The 17342-nt window shown below is 37.2% G+C and overlaps 1 protein-coding gene across 4 annotated transcripts in view; it reads right to left on the reverse strand.

Annotated features, from left to right (window-relative positions):
- LOC140931208 (insulin-like growth factor 2 mRNA-binding protein 2) overlaps window positions 1–16829 on the reverse strand; it is a 32901-nt gene extending 16072 nt beyond the window's left edge. Inside the window, exons 1-9 of one of the 4 annotated variants that reach the window (XM_073380972.1) lie at window positions 16732–16829; window positions 13637–13754; window positions 13010–13107; window positions 11003–11052; window positions 10226–10262; window positions 6556–6695; window positions 4253–4339; window positions 3560–3602; window positions 575–669 (exon numbers count right to left, since the gene is read on the reverse strand). In XM_073380972.1, the coding sequence (XP_073237073.1) occupies window positions 575–669; window positions 3560–3602; window positions 4253–4339; window positions 6556–6695; window positions 10226–10262; window positions 11003–11034 (434 nt within the window). In that variant the 5' untranslated portion in view covers window positions 11035–11052; window positions 13010–13107; window positions 13637–13754; window positions 16732–16829. Of the gene's footprint in view, window positions 1–574; window positions 670–3559; window positions 3603–4252; window positions 4340–6555; window positions 6696–6949; window positions 7313–10225; window positions 10263–11002; window positions 11053–13009; window positions 13108–13636; window positions 13755–13833; window positions 14634–16731 lie in introns of those variants that run through there. The other 3 variants (XM_073380971.1, XM_073380970.1, XM_073380969.1) reach the window with 3 other exon arrangements.
- Between the last annotated feature and the right edge of the window lie 513 nt (window positions 16830–17342).

Below are 17342 nucleotides of genomic sequence, written 5' to 3' on the forward strand. Positions count from 1 at the left end.
CCAGATATGATAAATGAAGAAAACCACTTGCCAGCATTGTCTTGTGTTAAACCTTGCCTAAATTACACATTATATTTACTCATTAATTCATAATAAACAAACTTTACGGGCAAAGTTTGGCCTAAGAGTGACTAAACTTGTTGAGAGGGCTCACTTCAAAATTACATTATTTTGGCAGACACTTTCCCCAAGCCCATCTATTGTGGTTAAACGTCATTTCCACTAGAAATGAAAGTGAAACAATGCTGGTCAGCAGCCTTCCCTGTCGCAGGCATGCTTTACAGCTCTCCTGTTGAGGTCAGCTCATTCTCACGTGGGCTGTGCCTGTTTTTGACTGTGCTCAGCAAATTAACTCCCTGCCCTCCCAACCTCTCTGTGGTAAGTATGAGGTAAGTATCATTGTTCCACTATTTTTCAGAGCAAAGGTGCCTGGTGGTTGCCCCTCACTGGGTTGCTATGGTTACCCTACACACTCGGCTCTTGTGCTTGTGGCTTCACCATCTTTCCAGGCAACTTCCCAAAGCTCATCTATTGTTGGAAAGCTTAACCACATTTATTAATGAGATAAACTTACCTTCTCTTGGCGGGGTCAGTTTCAGAACGCATTGTTCTGTGAATGCTGAGGTTAGCTTCGCTGCACTGCGCTGGAGTTCCAACAATCTCTACCACCTTAACAATAAGCAAATACATCTAATTACCCACTATCTGACATGACATTGCAAATGTACCAATTTTTTAACGTCAAGCCCAACAAACAAATGGTACAGAAGAAAAGTGATGATGTCACAAAAGCTAAATTTGTTAAATCATGGGGTTGGTTAGAATTTCCAGAAAGAACAAGATGAAAATTCCACTCACTAAAAATCAGCCTGCTAGTGCAAATAGGCCATTTGCACAATGATATTGTTTTACTACTAAGAGCAGAATTAATTTGCTATTTTTCTGTCACAATTTTATTAAATTCAGTAAGCCCAGTGACGTTCAAGTGACAAAAGCATTACGCCCAAATAGAGTTTTTGAGATTGCTTGTTTTGGTTCAAAATTGCCATAGGCACACAATATGAGTGAATGTAAACAAGCCAAGTTACACGAAAGTCTGCCATGCGAAGGACTCATACTAGGTAAAATGCATGCCAGGAAGGAAACTCTGCTAGCAGGGTACTTGATCCCACTTTTACAATCTTGAAAACCTTGCAACAAAGAAACACAGTTCCCAACAGAGTGGGGACAAAGAAATTAAAAGCGATGAACATATTAAAGCAACGCCTCCAGACCATAGGTACTGGTCATTACCAGTCATTGTACAGACTATTCATTGCCAGTAAGCACATGTCCATACCATAAAAGGGGCAAAGACCAACATCTTTAAGTGTAACCTGTGTGCGTGACAGTTATTTTTAAAACCCTTGGGTTAATTAGATTAGTATTCTCTCATTCATGAACCACGAAAGCGGCAAATTCCAAATATTTCACATGCAGACTGTGTGACAATACAACTCACAGTAAGGGCGCAAATGATTAGAGTTGAGTCATTGAGTCAGTTGGGGACACACATCAAGGATGTGTGCACTGCTTTGCAGACGTTACTAACAGGTTATATTACATCTGCAACGTAGGCTAGGAGATATAAGCAATTTCATGCTCCAATCCTTCTTAAATAGGCCTGATTCACAAATGTTACTAACAAATGTTACTATCTAAGCCAATTTATAAGGACCTGTATGGAGTCATCAGAGCATAATGGTGTATATCTCCCTACCAATTTACACAAACAGGCTGATTTTTGGCAAGGGGGCTTTTTTCATCTTGTTCTTTGTGTATATGCCAACCAATTATGCATTGATTAATGGCTTGCAGTTGCATAATAATTCTGGTTTGACAACTTAAATCTAATCAAACAAGTATGATTGCACAGTTACCTATGTAACCGTTCTTTACGCACAAAAAACAAACAAAAATAAAACAAAACCAGATTTAAAAAAATGTTCTGGCTTTAGGGAGTCACCATGACAAAAAATGTCTTGTATTGCTTTGCAATTTTGTTACATTAACTTTGTAAGTTGGACAACCTGTGACTGTTCAGTATATTATGCAGGGGTTTCAATAAAAACTGTAGTAGGCAGCAGGTTTGAAAAGAGCAACCAACTGTATCAACAACGTGCCCTGGCATTAGTCCAACTTTCAAAAGCTCTGAGCTCTGATTTCCAGCATTCTGGGGACTAAATGGAGTTACAATTGAGTATGTTTAAGAAAATAAAGTGTTCACCCAAGTTTCAATAAACCTATTTATCACACACATTACACACACACAACTCATAGAAGCAATGACGATAAGTAAAATGCACATTTGCACCTGAACAACCTATGCATGAACCTATAAAGAAACATCTAAAAAATTGACTGAACTACAGCGTTCACATAATAAGCCTTCGTGAAAACACAGAATGACATTTCCATCAGATTTATGATATATTAAGGCCATTTATACAAGAGAAAATAAGCCGCGGCTTACTCTGGCAGCGGCTTACATAAGACGCGAAAGGACCCATTTATACGAGTACGGCTTATATTAAACAGGAACTGCTCATATAAATGGTTCACGGCTTAGTTCGCGGCCAGATCGGTCCAATGATAACGTAATTTGGTTTGGTGCCTCGTTTTGGGGTAATTGCGTTTGCATCTCGCAACAATGGCTTGGACAAGCAAAAAAGCTTAACGACTGGCTTTGGCCCGTAAAAAATGTTGTTTTTTTTCACTGTCTTTTTCATTTTAATTTAAACTGTCTCTTCGGTCAAGATTGGTTGTTAGGTTCTCAGGTAATTAATTGGTCAAAGAAAATTGGGGAACTTATGCGAAAACCCCGACGAAAGATTCGACAGCGATCCGTTGAGTGGTTTCATCAAGATGTCCCTGCAATCTCAAGCTCGCTGCATATGAGCAGGATTTGTTTTTCTTCTGGGGCACTCCACACATTTCTTTTTTCCGTGAATCTCTATCCGCCATTTTCCACTTTGTAAATGTAAAAGTAAACAAAACTCATTTTCCCGCCACCGCAACGCGCGTTTCTCGGCCGTGAAGGTCTGGGATATAATTGAAAACAGAGCATGCGCAGCAGTCGTTCACGGTTTCAGCAAGCCGCGGACAACGTTTGAGTGCATTTATACGAACACTTTCACGTCCAAGGTAAGCCGCGGCTTGGAGAAGCCCATCCCAAAACCCCTCAGCCAGGATAAGGCGCGGCTTGAGCTGGCCTTGGGTTAAAAAGCCGTGAACATAGATTTTGTACCATTTATACGGGGTGTTCGCGTCTTATGTAAGCCGCGGCTATAATAAGCCGCGGCTTATTTTCTCTTGTATAAACGGCCCTATTATTTGTTTACAATGTTATTAAAACTAGTTGCTTCTTCCTTCAGGAAAATAGTAGCCGACAACACTGAGTTAAGTAGCAGAGGCATTTTATCAGTCATCAGTGCTTATTGAAACCCCTGGTATACCCCCTGCATCGCTATATATATACACTTCTAATATGATTTAAAAAGCAATCTGATAAAGAAAATACCTTTTCAAATGGAGTTTTGTCATCTTTCTTGTGCACAGTGATGCTAGAGACAAAAAGGCAAGGTTTACAAGGTTATGGCTGAGTGATTATAGTGTATGTTAGAGGCATCTCGATCAAAACTATACTGAAATAATATTTACTTTATTCACACATGTACTGAAGGAAGAATGTCAAGAACTGTGAACACGGCTTATAATTTGATTTAGTTATGGGCACACTAATTCTAAGAAATTTTGACTGGTTCACTGACATTTGAAATTAACCAATTTAATCACCCATGATAAAGAAGAACTATGGATCTACATAGCTTAAAAAATAAATAATATTGTTAAGCAGCAAAATGATTCACACAGCTATAAATATCATCCAGTCAATGGACAACACCTGGCTTAAGTTTGTAAAATCCCAGACGAAATCCAACCTGCAGGTCAGACATGATGACCAGACAGATCAAATACCAAAAGAATATCATTATTTTTTTTAACTTGACGGCGTATATTGTACTGAAAATATGAGTTAGTACAATGCATGTCCAATAGTTCTGGTCTGTCCAACTGAAATGGTGATCTGGCTTAAGAAACATGCCCTTTCTAAAACGTAAACTTACCAGCAGCCCTAATTGAAGTTTAAAACTCAACGTTATTTACAATAAAAAATATATGAAAGGCCATCACTAAATTTAAAGGGACTTACTCCGTTCCTGTTTTGTCTGTGAGATCTTTGATTTTCTTTCCTTCTTTGCCAATAATGGCACCAACCATGGTGGGCGGCACAAGAATCCTAGTAACATGGCAACATTAACAAGCAGCTCAGTACAACATACTTTTTAGAATTAATATTTTTCTAGAGAGTAGAAAAAATTAAGGATACAAAAGAACATACAGTAACCAGAACCTTGCAAATTCCCACAGCTACATTGAGCTAGTTAACTGGAATGTTGATAAGAAGAACGAGGGGAAAATGCAAGTAGCTCTATGGTATTAATTGACAGTAAATTTAGTATTTTGGAGCCAAAATCTAGGGGTTTGCAGGAAGATGGTAGGCTGTGATTAAAAAAAAAAGAAAAGAAAGAAAAAACATGAAGTGCTTGCGTGTATCTTTGTAGTCCAAAAACGTTAATTGTTCTAGTCTCAAGATGTATTAACTTACTTCACTTATTGCTGGGCAGGTCAAAAACACTTACTCTACAATTTCTGTTGCTCATGGTTTTCTGACATTTTACATGTAATACTTGAAAGATAAGAAATACATACATACATATATAACCTTTATTTCAACTCGAAATTTTGAGTAGCTACAATATATAGCTAATAATATTAAGATATATTATCTCAAAGGAAAAAAAATCAGGATCTCTTAAACTGGGTATACTAAAATAAAAATTAGTGTAACAGATCAAATGAATCAGGACTTTGTACACATCACTTAAAATTAGGAAAAATACTGTTCCTTAATTTGTCAGGTAGAGCATTCATTCTTGACCGAAAAATATGAAAAGCAATAATTCTCGCTTGAGCAAAACCTCATTGAACTATATTTGCAGGGGACAAAGAGCCTGCAGACTATTGTTGGTTTGCGGTACTTTATACACTGTTTTGTGAGGTTTTTTCAAAATCTGTCCACATTCTTGGGATGCTCGTGTTCTATCAACCAATATGCATGGTATGTGGCCAAAAAGTTTGATGGCACAGTAATCATGTGCAGGCACATGCAACAGATGCAACAATAATTGTACAATTCACAACCACACGTAACTCAGGTACACAAGTACTTTTTCCCGAGAAATATACAATGAAAGATCATATTTCTAATACTAAACTAGAAAAAGGCAATCATTATTACATCCAAACACAGCACAAGGATCTTTTTTTCCATTACAATCTTATTCTAGAAAAACTTTAAGAAAAAATGCCCTGAAAAGTGCTCGAAAATACAAATGAAATGTGCTCAAGCCCCCTGGGCATCTTACAATACTCCTTAAATCGAATTAATTCAATATGGCCACCGTATCGGTAAAAAGGTCTATTATGAAAGTGGTTCTCACCAATCACATATCCAAGGTAAACTCATTTGTTCCCCCGCACTTCCTAACCATTGATTACTGCTTATCTCTACACTATTCTCCTTATATCTCTCATTTTGATATTACTGAGAATTTTTGTTCGTCAAGATACTCTAGTTGATCATTTCCAAACTCATATGAGCAATATATTGATTCACCCCTTGGATGACAAGGAAAGATTAAAATAATGTTGATCAACATTAGAGCAACGTTGATCAACATTAGAGCTAAAGGGATACAAAAACTATGACTGCAGTTCAAATAATAGACATTCTAGAAGGCAGTGAACATCATCTTTTATCTAACACGAGCTTCAAATCTTCCACTTAGAGAAAATATAAATAGGTTAAAAATGCTGCACATAATTTTGTCTGGTATAGAATAAACTAACACAGTTGGTGTGGTATTTAGAATAGAAATTTCATCCATAACAACCTTCAAATCGGCTTCGAAGAAATTTAGCTGAAAAAGCGATACACAAAGTAGGAATTTACACCAAACAATTATTTTGTGTGAATGCATAATTTATATACAGCAATATTGTTCTCTTGCAAAGAACTAAATAACAGAGAAGCAAAGTCAATGGGCAATACGACATCCATGAAATATTATCCACAATAAATTAATTCTCTTTATTCTCAAAATATTCGCCATACTGTCACTAAAATAATGTACAAAGTTAAAATGAGAAAAGAAAATTTGTTAACCAAATCCAACAATCAATTAATTACCCAAATTAATGGCTGAAAGGCTTTTCAGGAGACAGACAACTAATGGATAGTTTTCAAAGGTTTAGGGTGCTCTTAATATTTAGGTGAAATCATTCCAAGGGCATGTAAAAGCACACTACTAGGTTAATAGTGACATAAAGCTACATTATAATGGAATAAAACAAGAATAAATAATATCTACAAACAAGAACAGTTGCTTGCACCTGATGAAGTAGTCAGTATCTCTTGGTTGCCTATTGCGACCTGATCGAGTCTTTCCTGGTCTTGTTCCATTTCTTCTTCCACTGTCAGGTGATTTAGAGTTCTTAACATCTGGCAGTTCATCTTCTCCTATGTAAGAGAACTAACAAGAAATTGTTGCATTCAGTAAATTTAAACAACAAAGAAACATTGGCTCCTGGCTAAGCAAACTGTACAAATAAACCATATTCACTGTCCACCCTAATCTGACAGTCTCTTGACTTTGTTTGCCCCAAATTCAAATTCAATTCCAACGAAGTAGCAAAACGATACAAATTCTACAGAGAAAGCAGGACACTAGTGACTCAAGTCTTCTACGAGTCCTGCACAATTTAATATCATAGCACATCTTCTTACTTTAAGGTAAGACTTGAACGATTTTGATAATACATTTTTAGCTAGGGAACTGAGAGAACTTCTTTTTCTTCTTGGCAACGTCATGACTAAAGAATCGATTTTTTTATCAATGCTAGGATACCTAAGAGTCTGCAAAAAATGTCCAAGGATAATTTTATTCATAATTATTATATAAAGGGTTAACATGACGAAATGAGGAGGAGGGTATCTACCAAATAAATTAACATTTTAATGTTCCAAGGCACAATTTACGAGAGAAAATGCTATTTCCGTTTTAAACGAAGTAGGGCACCAAATAACTGGCTATACTTTATTATGCAACTGTTTCAACTTGTATCACCTTAAATCAATATAAATGCTGTCTTAACCAACAAAAACCCAGTTATTTTCATTTTAGACAGTGCAGAAAAATGATCTTCACTTACCCTAGCCATTTGTCAGGGGGAACAGGATTTCAGATTCAAAAATGAGTGTCACACAGAGAATCAAAACTTCAGTCAATTGTTGGTCCATAGAGTGAAATGTTAGCATGTGTCTTATTTTGGGGGTAGTAAATATTTAATGCATCATTACCAACCAATTTCCAACTACAACTCCTACAAGAAGGTTTTTCAAAATTCGTACACGTAAAGAAGCCTTTCAACCCTTTTCCTTCTGTGTAAATATGTCAGACTGTGATCACATAAGAAAAATCCAGAACTTAACTGTTCTTTTAGTTAAAAGAATTCACAGATTGAGACCAAAACACACACTATGAAAAATTTATGTTTTACAAAACAATAGAATTACAAGGATTAAATGGAACAAAAAGAGAAAAACCAAGGCTCTTCTACTCAATTCAGTCAAAAGTACAAAACAAAGTTTTAAGAGCTGGCAACAGAATAAAACAAGTTCCATGTCCCATAAACAAATTATGTGCACTGTATTTTGATCAGAGACTGCTCAAACAGCAACCTGTAATAAAATACAAGTTTCAAACTCTAGCTCATTAATTTGAAGACGAAAAGTATTATTTTACTTTAGGTAACAACAAAAAAGACAACACTTTTTCAACTTTCAACTTTTTCACTTCTAAAAGATGTTCAAACTAAGTATTCTTGACACTGGAATGCACTTATTATGACTTGTTTAACTTTTATATCTTCCGCAGGTGGTCTATGGTGGTGATATTTATGAAGCAGTGAGATACAAGTACCAATCAAATATAGAACTAGTGACCTTGACTTTGCAATTACAGACAAAAAAGGGAACCACTTTTTCACTGTTAAAAGGGGCTATACCACAAAGATGTTTCTGTTTCAGATCAATTCGGTGCTGAGGTCATTAATTAATCAGCATCTTTACCTTTACACCACAGTGTAAATGCTCCTGTAAATATAAGGAGCACCCACCATAATAATCTTTAGGTTATTTTTGCAGGCAAATTATTAAAACTTGAAAACATTATCCCAACTATTTTAAGTTTCCATCCATTGCAACAGATGACTTCCGATGCCTACATGGAAATATAGTCTTATTAGGAAGCAAAACTGAACTTTTAATTCAATCGATGCTAGGACGAGTTTCAGCTTTTTAAAAAGACAGCAAATAGCATGAACAAGCCCCTTTATATCGTGCAAGACACATGTAGACTACACAGATAATAATTATCCAAGGCAAAAAACAACTGGTTGTAAATTTACTTCACGGTAATGAACAAGTCAGCTTCCTCCAATGAAAACTAAACAACAAGCTGTTAATACTCCTAAAGATTAAGGAATGACAAATAAAATCTACAAATTGACAAATTAAATTGTGACAGAAATTCGGTGAGGATGTAGAAAATACAATATGACAGAAATAAGACCGACTCTTAGAGTAAATCATCAACTAATCATAATTGACTCTAATGTTATTTTCAGGCTAATTAAAAAGTAGGAGAGCATGATCTCCAAATCATTGACTACTTAGCCTTGACTGGTTCCAATGGAACCAAAATAACCATGAATTGCCCATCAGAAGGGCTGTCTGATGCTAAAGAGCTAGCAGAACAACCACTCAGAACAGCCCGTCATTATCACAAGATTGTGAATGGAAAAACATATTTTGCTATCATTTTCAAAGGGAGCTAAACTAATAACTTATATTATACATTGTACTCACTATCTGCCTTCCCAATGGCTAAGAGCCCTCAGCAAATTTTGGAAATCAGCGCAACCTACAGACTAATCTGTAGATTGCCCCCGCAATGCATGATTTCCAATAACAATATCAATTCAGGTTCCTTGGAATGGTGTGTTTGTTGTTATTTTCTTTAAAACAATGTATAATAAAACAATTATTAGATTCAGTTTTTGTGATATCCATAATAATCAAGGTCTCAGTAAGTGTTATCAGCCTCAGCCTTTGGCTCAGCTGATAACACTTAGACTCGAACTTGGTTATTAAGGATATTACAAACCTCATCCAATAATTGTTTATTAACAGTCAGCTTCTTAAATACACCATCCAGGTTAGTGAATAAAACCGTCCACTTATTTTCTTACAAATTTAATACTGGTTTCTGGAGTCTATGTATATGGTACTAAGAACTGCTGCAAAACAAATCTACTTCCCCAACAAAAGCGTCTCAAGCTGGTGACTTTTTGTCTGCTGAGTCTCAGGGAATGTAATCTGATATAATTACAGTTCAAATATGCGGAAGTAATAACTAAAACTGTAATGGAGCTGTTTTGTTGTCCCTGACCTTATGTCATGATGAACAACAGCCTATGGCAAGTTTTATAAGACACTCTTAAATAAAAAAAACACTCATAAATAAAGATTTATCATTACTATTGTTTGCTACCAGAGAGCTTCAGTGAGGCATTCATTAATATGGCCCCTGGCTACTGCTCCTAAAGATACATACATAACAAAAGCTAACCTACAGTACAAATCAATATGCCAACTTAAAGGCATCTTGACAGGAAAACGTGCAACAAATTAATATGCTGACTATTGCAGGTGATGTTCAAATAGCAAATCTAACAATAATTACTAGCAAAAATTTCACCTTGGAAGACAGCACAATGAGCCTCTATGGAACACCGCAATTACGGTTGTTAGAAGGTTTCTTGTATTGGAACTCTTAATTACATGACGAGACAAGAGGCAGTCTTGCTGATACTCTTTCACATTGCCTATATTCATAGTAAGTACACACTGTACATAGGTAAACCAGATCAGTAGCAGTCATGGCTACCCAAGAGGGACTGCGAAATTGCACCATCAATTACACATATTACACATACGTACCTGTTGTCCAACTTGATCCAAGCTTGGTCCAACAGCCCTGAAATGAAGCACAACACAGATAAACACAAGAGAATTTAGTTCCTCTTTCATTATAAAACAACATGACGCATCGTTCCCTGTAATCAGTTAAAAAAAATGTATAACCATGCATTACTCCTTGCCATTCAGTTGGGCAATTTCATTTTCAGAACAGTTATCAAATCGTCTTTTATGGAGATGTTGACTGAATGGTGGGCAGAGTACCACAAAAATTTTCATAGCTAACAACAAGGAATGATAATGGAAACACCAAATTACCGTGCGTTTAGTTAATCCTACACAAATTGCGGACAGGAATGGATATCGTAACGGCGTTTTATCTGAAACTTGTATAAATTTGCATTTTCCCAGCCTTAGTGGAGAGCACAATAAAAAAACCAGACGACGAAAAAAGAAAAAAAACAGTTGCGTCCTTTGTAGTATTGACATTATAGGTCACCAGCCATAAAGAGATAAACACGTACCATTATTTTTCTGTCCCTTAAAAAAATTACGGCCAGACTATTATTTACTTAAAACCGTAAGTGCACAAGTGTTGACCTTACATGCAGACTGAAGCACCTTCAACAAAACTTTAAGAATGGTTATGATTTTAGCTTTTTTATCAACGAGAATAACTTAAAGTTGAAGGCTTTTTAAAAATCAAATCCGAAAGTGCTGAAGAGATTGTTTAGTCTCGTCTTGATGCAAATAACGATGAACAAGGGTTCTGTGCACATCTGAACGGAAATAACTCACCCTTGAGGTTCTTCACGTCCAGAGTACTCCATCACAGAGGTTGCTTCTGTCTGAAAGGTCAGGGAAAGCCCCGCAAAATTTCAATTAGTCACGTGCCTGATAAGATGCTGTTATGACAACATGTAAACAAGTGCCACCGCACGTGAGTGCAAGTGCGAACACTGTCCAAAATGATTCGAACGCTTCTCAAGGATTTCACAGCTATTTTGCTCTCTTCTCGCATTCACCTGGCAGTGAAATCATCTGCGAAATACTCTACTTGAGTATTCAAACATATTTCCTATTTGTTTACAACAAATCCGACATTCCTTGTGCGTTCAATTCTAAGCACTAGCGTTACGAAGTTACTCAATTAACCTTGAATGGTTTAAATTTAGTCATGTGAAAAGAACTCATATAAACACTACATAATGCTGTTTCTTACAACACTGAACTTCAATAATGCAATTTTTCAATTACAATATCTTGGTCAAAATATTTTTAAAAATAAAAACAACATGACTTCACTTAATGCTAAGCCCTTACAAACTGCAAGCTATTGTCTAATAAGGAATAAAACCACGCTATCGAAATCACAGGAACAACACTTTGAACACACTTCTAGAAGAGGCACGTAATCACTTCATAAGAATGTTATCGCCACCACCATTTTTTTTTTTTGTCTAGACAAGGTTAATCACGAATATTATAAAGGCACAACAGTACAGTTGTATAGGTGTTGCTGACGCACGGCAAAGATGCCTACAATAAAATGATACTGTTAACAGTTCGATTTACATGTACGTTACAGAGTTAAACATTTGAATACTATTCCGTTAAAGCTGGGTAAAAACGCATAATGTAATTCCATCATTTTTGACATTTAGTTAGCAATCAAGCTGACTAAAAGCTGCTTCAAAGCAGAAATGCTTCTGCAAGTGGTTAACTAGAGGTTTAGTTTGAACGGCTACAAGAGATTAAAAAATGTCGAAAATGAGTTAACAAATTTACCAGTGAAAAAAACAACATACAGGTTCATTGTACGGACGACATGATTTTTCCCTTGTATGAAAGCCGTCCTGATGAAATGCAATGCAGGGAATAGTACAGTGAACTAGAGGTAAAAAGGATTTCCTGTCGCACAAGTAGTTAACACATTTCAAAGAAATTATTGGTTTCTCTCACACAAAGAAATCTGGTCACGATAAACCTTTCAAAAAGGCTGGTTCCTCTCTAGGAATAGAGTATGCAGATTTTTTTCAAGCGAAGGCGAGAAAGTATGCTTTGTATATTCGTCAAGGAAATGGCACTTAACCCTGCTAAAAAACATTAACACCACATTTTTGCTTCACAACATTTTTGATTCATGTACTTGTTCGTTTCACAATGAAGTGCGACAACAACGTTGTAAAACTCAAGCTCTTTTTGCAGACTTTCGCTTTCTTCGGCGGGATGTTTAAGAGAGCAACTTTCTTTCTCCAACCCCCCCATCACAAGTTCAAAGCATGCTTCACCTCGCTACACACCCTAAATAAAATTCAACCAGTGAGCTGGGAGTCACGGAAAGGTAGAAAGGGAAAAAACTATTTCTACAAGCATACTACAGAACCATTCAAATTGAAGACAAAAAACACCAGTTTCACGAAAAGACGTGAAAGCGCTATGAGCAGCCTTTTGCCCATCTGAAAGGAAGGATGGATTGATGAAGCGGCAACGCCGTAAACCTGATTATCATACGAGGTGTGTACCACGTCTAGATCCTGCTAACTAGTTAAAATTTCAAGCTAAAAGGATGCACAACCCTCTGAATAAAACGACCTTTACACGGAGCAAACAGAATTCTCCAAAAAATAGATAACAGGAATCGTACCGAGTATAAACTCCCCGAAAGATCAGCCTGTTGATACGATCAACCAAACGCTACGATGCATCTCCTGAACACAATGAAGGATCAAGTAGTATTAACGAAGTTTTGTTTGCATTTTTAAAACTAGAAAATTGTAAGCTAACCTTCAAGATTGTACTCACCAAAAATGACGGTTAAAATCCAAGATATATTGCAGGTTACGTCGAAAGTGATTTTATGGATGACTGTCCTCTACTCTACAGCTGAGGTCAACTAAAACCTAGCAAGCAAAAGCGAGTTGAACGCTGTTAGCTGCGGAGAGGCCTCTGGAAAACGAAACAATGCTTATAAGAAGTGCTAACTAAACCATCATAGAACATAGCAACGAGCTCAACTGGCTAAGCTTAAGTTTGTATTCGAGCGGAAAAGACTCCATATCGTGTCTTCAAACGACTGAAATCGAGATGCTCGTCTGCAGGCCTTGTCAGCTTCGTGGAATTTTTGTACCAAGAACCGATTGCACGTAAATAAATTGACGCTTTTCTATGCAAACAGGATAACGAGCCTGCAACATGTGGACAAGACAACGCTTGCAAAATGGGTAGCTTAAAACCAGCTGAAGCCCCATTAACTTGGAAAATATTTTGATTCAAGTCTTGTAAACTTGTTGGCTCCGGTTGTAATATCTTGCCCTACTACAATAGAGTGTTGTGTTCGTAGTTCATCTGACAAATAACTTGCAAATACTAAACAAAACCTTCCGTTTAGTCTTGGCGGCCCGCAAAAATGCCAGCTAAGAGAACACCTACAATTTAGCTCGCGGCCGGAAGGTTAACTAACACGGCATCAACTTCTTTACTCCATTCACTGACTCTCAGCTTTCCCGTCTTCCACCGCAGCGACAACGCAAAGCCCGCCTCAGATGGCCTAGAATCGAAAACGAGGAACAAATGTCACAGACTGCACAGTATTTACGCACTACAACAACCGAACGACTTCAAAACACCTGACACAGCTGGAAATTGTAGAAATTACAGATAAAGTAAGTGCAAGGCTCGTAGTTATGTGAAATTCTGACCTCCGAGAAAAGCTTCAAGCGTAGCGAAAGCCAAGGCCACGTGCCGCCGGTGTTACAAGACCACGTGATCCCGTGACATATGTCATTTGATCGGGTTGTGCAATCGCCTTTTCAGCCACTTCATTGGTCAGAATGGCCCACGTGACGTTAGATTTCATTAAGAAACCATGTAATGCTGTTCGTGATGTGACATGATTCAAGAGAACAATGCATTTGAACAATATCGCGCGAATTTATGTCGTGTTTTAACACAAGGAAAACTCCCAAGTGCTGTTGAAACTAGTTATTGTCAAATCGTTTGTATGAAACCACACGCAAAATCTATTTGAGAGCCGTTTTAGAACTGTTTTGATTGCCCGCCAGCCAATCAGAAGCCTCTCTGCCTTGTTCTGTGTGGCTCAATTATTCAACCTTTATCAGCTAGAGATTGCCACACATAGGGCGGAGATTTCGCAATGCTCGTTATTCGTGATTTCGTCCTATATCCCAGGCCCTTATAAAAAACAATTGCGTCCGACCTCACACAAAAAAAAACGTTTGGATTGTAAAGAGATAGCTGGGTGTCGAAGAGAGCTTTTATACACACGGACAAGGCCTGCACACTGACTGAAAAATGTGTCGATTATTAATTAAAAGAACCAAGGTAAGTAGAACTTTCTTTCTGATTCTTTGTTGCGGGTCGCCTGTTTTGAGATCACTGATTCTACATTCATCCTCTTCGTTACCAACCCTAAAAAATATATATATTTTATTGCACAAATTCGAATTTTCGGTTACCTTAGTCCTTCAATCCGCAAATTCGGAGGAAATCTCATGAAATACAAATTTTTTCCAAACTATTTCTAAACCTTTTCCGGCTTGCCTCAAGCGCAGCGAGCACACGAAAGTCAAGACTATAAAGATACTTTCGGATCTCAGTCATTTCGTTTATCCAAAAAGAAATACGTAACACAGAGTGTCATGTTAACAGGCTGTTCCGCGGAACATTAGCTCAGTCCGTAGAGAGCTGGTCTGTAGAGCGGAAGCCGGTTACAGGTTCGATTCCATCAAAAAAGATGAAAAGACTGGCTTTTTGCCCTGCAAATGGCTAGAACTTCGACTTGTTCGGACTTCGCTGCCAGCAGAGGTCTCTCACGAAAGGTTCGGACATATACCACTTAAAAATGGCGATCCGCTCTCCAGCGGGACCTAGATTCCCGATATCTCGAAAGCCTAGGTTTTTCGAAATCCCAATACAGTAATTAGAACCAAACTTAATTTTACTTCATTAGTCAAACACTGCGGTAATTTAACCACCGATTTTTTTGGAAGTTCGCGAAAAGTAGACTAAAAATCGGGATAGTCCATTGGAAATACATTGAAGTTCAAATGGAAATAGCTGGGTTTAAGTTTTCATGATTTCCTAGGTTAAGCTGGGAATGAGTATCAACAATTGTGAACCACCGATATCTCTAGCGAACGATAAGACAGGACTGGGACAACAGAGGTAAAAAGAAAAGGGAGAGGGCCAAATTTCCGTCGGCACTGCGCTTTAAAACGAGTGTTAGCCTGGAAGGGTTCTTGAAATACGTCCTGAGAAAACAGAAGACTATATTGAAGTCCTCCGGCAAATACTTTGTTGTATCAACTAAATGATAATGAAATGTAATTTCCATAATTGGCACCCTATTTGCGTATATTTTAGAACTATACACTTCTCAGTAATAACATCTGAATGTTGAAATGGACTAAAGTTTAGCTATCTATCTATGATACTACCTTCAGTGTCTTTAGTCTTTCAAACGCCAAGTTCACTTTATAACTGGACAGATTAGCTCCTGTGTTGTTGTTATTAGTATTAGTATTATTATCATCATCATCAATATGGTTGTTATTATCAGTTGATTCATCCATTCTTCTCATAAACTTGCTATTCTTTTTCCTTGGGAGGTAGGACCAAACTATGGACTCTGATTTTAGGCATTCAAGGGTAGTCCTCTGTCTCTTGACTCACCCCTTCAAGATGATAGTGCTCATTGATATGATTATTGATATGATGATGATGATGATGATGATTATTATTATTATTATTCTAGCTAATATAAAATTATTAATATTATCATTGTTGGATTTATTATTATTATTGTTGTTATTATTATTTATTCTACTTTTCCTCTGCCATGTTATGCTGTCTTGCAGAGTAATTTTGTTAACTTCAAGAGGTATTAAGACTGCTCTAGGCTTCGCTTGTTTGTTTGTTTGTTTCTGAGTTGGCAAATTAACTAAATAGGTAAGACAGGGCATAAATAGCACGAGTTACACTTTAAAGATCCTATGAAATAGCTGAAGTTAACTTGAATGGTGCAATATTTCACTAAAATATGATGACCCCTAAAGGAGAACACGCTGCATTGTCTCCCAAACCATTACTTGCGTAAGTCAAAATATTAGCTTCCCGCCATGAACACCCTTAGTGAAAACAAAATTTCAATTTACAAAGCTGAACATGACCACGAGCATGTGCCCTTTTACGTGGGAGCCCCCCACCCCCCGGAATTTAGTTGGCCTACAACAAGTGGCTGAAGAGGAATAAAGGAAATAGAATAACAGAAATTTCCGAGGTGGGAAAATAGGAGAGAAAAACGGTGATTTTCGAGTTGGAATAATCCTGTTTTTACCGAGTATCGGAATAATAGAATAACGAATATTTTCGACCTGGAATGATGGAATAATGGACAACTCTTTATATTATTCACCTTCTTCCCCCAAGTTTATGAATATTAACAGGTTGCTCAAACTAAACAGTTATTGTTAACTTTTTATCAATGTTGTTATTCTTTTACCTACCTCGTTTAGCAGAGCATTTCGCGGCATATAAAGTAGACTTCACCCTGAATTAACGTTATTTAACATATTTAAAAAGATGGACCAAAACTTTTCAAACCAAATTCGTGCGGCTGCAGCCACTCGTTGACCTGAAGTTAAGGTAACTCCCACGTATTTCTGCCGACTCACGTAGAAGTTGTTCTAAAAATAAATTAAGGAAGGTAGAGACAGACCTGCACGAACTCCCCTGAGTGTGGTTTTGCGGTTGAGTCGTATTAGAGTTGAATCAGAGTGTTACAAATTTCGTCAAGACACAGTGCTGCTCACTTGTTTTTTAATTTCTTTTTGTTTCTGTCTCTTTTTTAAGTAAAAAGTATTATGTTCTTAACTGTCGTTTTCTTCAGTTTTTCCCATTTTTAGGCTGAAGTTGGTTTATTTCAGGTGTTTAGGCAAAAGTACTGCGGGGCGAGATTCAGAAATAGTTTTACTGAAACAAAAGTTATCCACGTATTCTTTAACCATGTCACGTGCTAACCGCACCACTTTCCTTTGTTAAACCATCATATCCGCCGCTGGGTCCGCTAAGAAGATGAAGGAATTTGTAAGTATTCACAGAGGATCTGAAAGCCGCT

This window comes from Porites lutea, chromosome 3 (genome assembly GCF_958299795.1).
Source record: "Porites lutea chromosome 3, jaPorLute2.1, whole genome shotgun sequence".
In the NCBI taxonomy this organism is placed as follows: Eukaryota; Metazoa; Cnidaria; class Anthozoa; order Scleractinia; family Poritidae; genus Porites; species Porites lutea.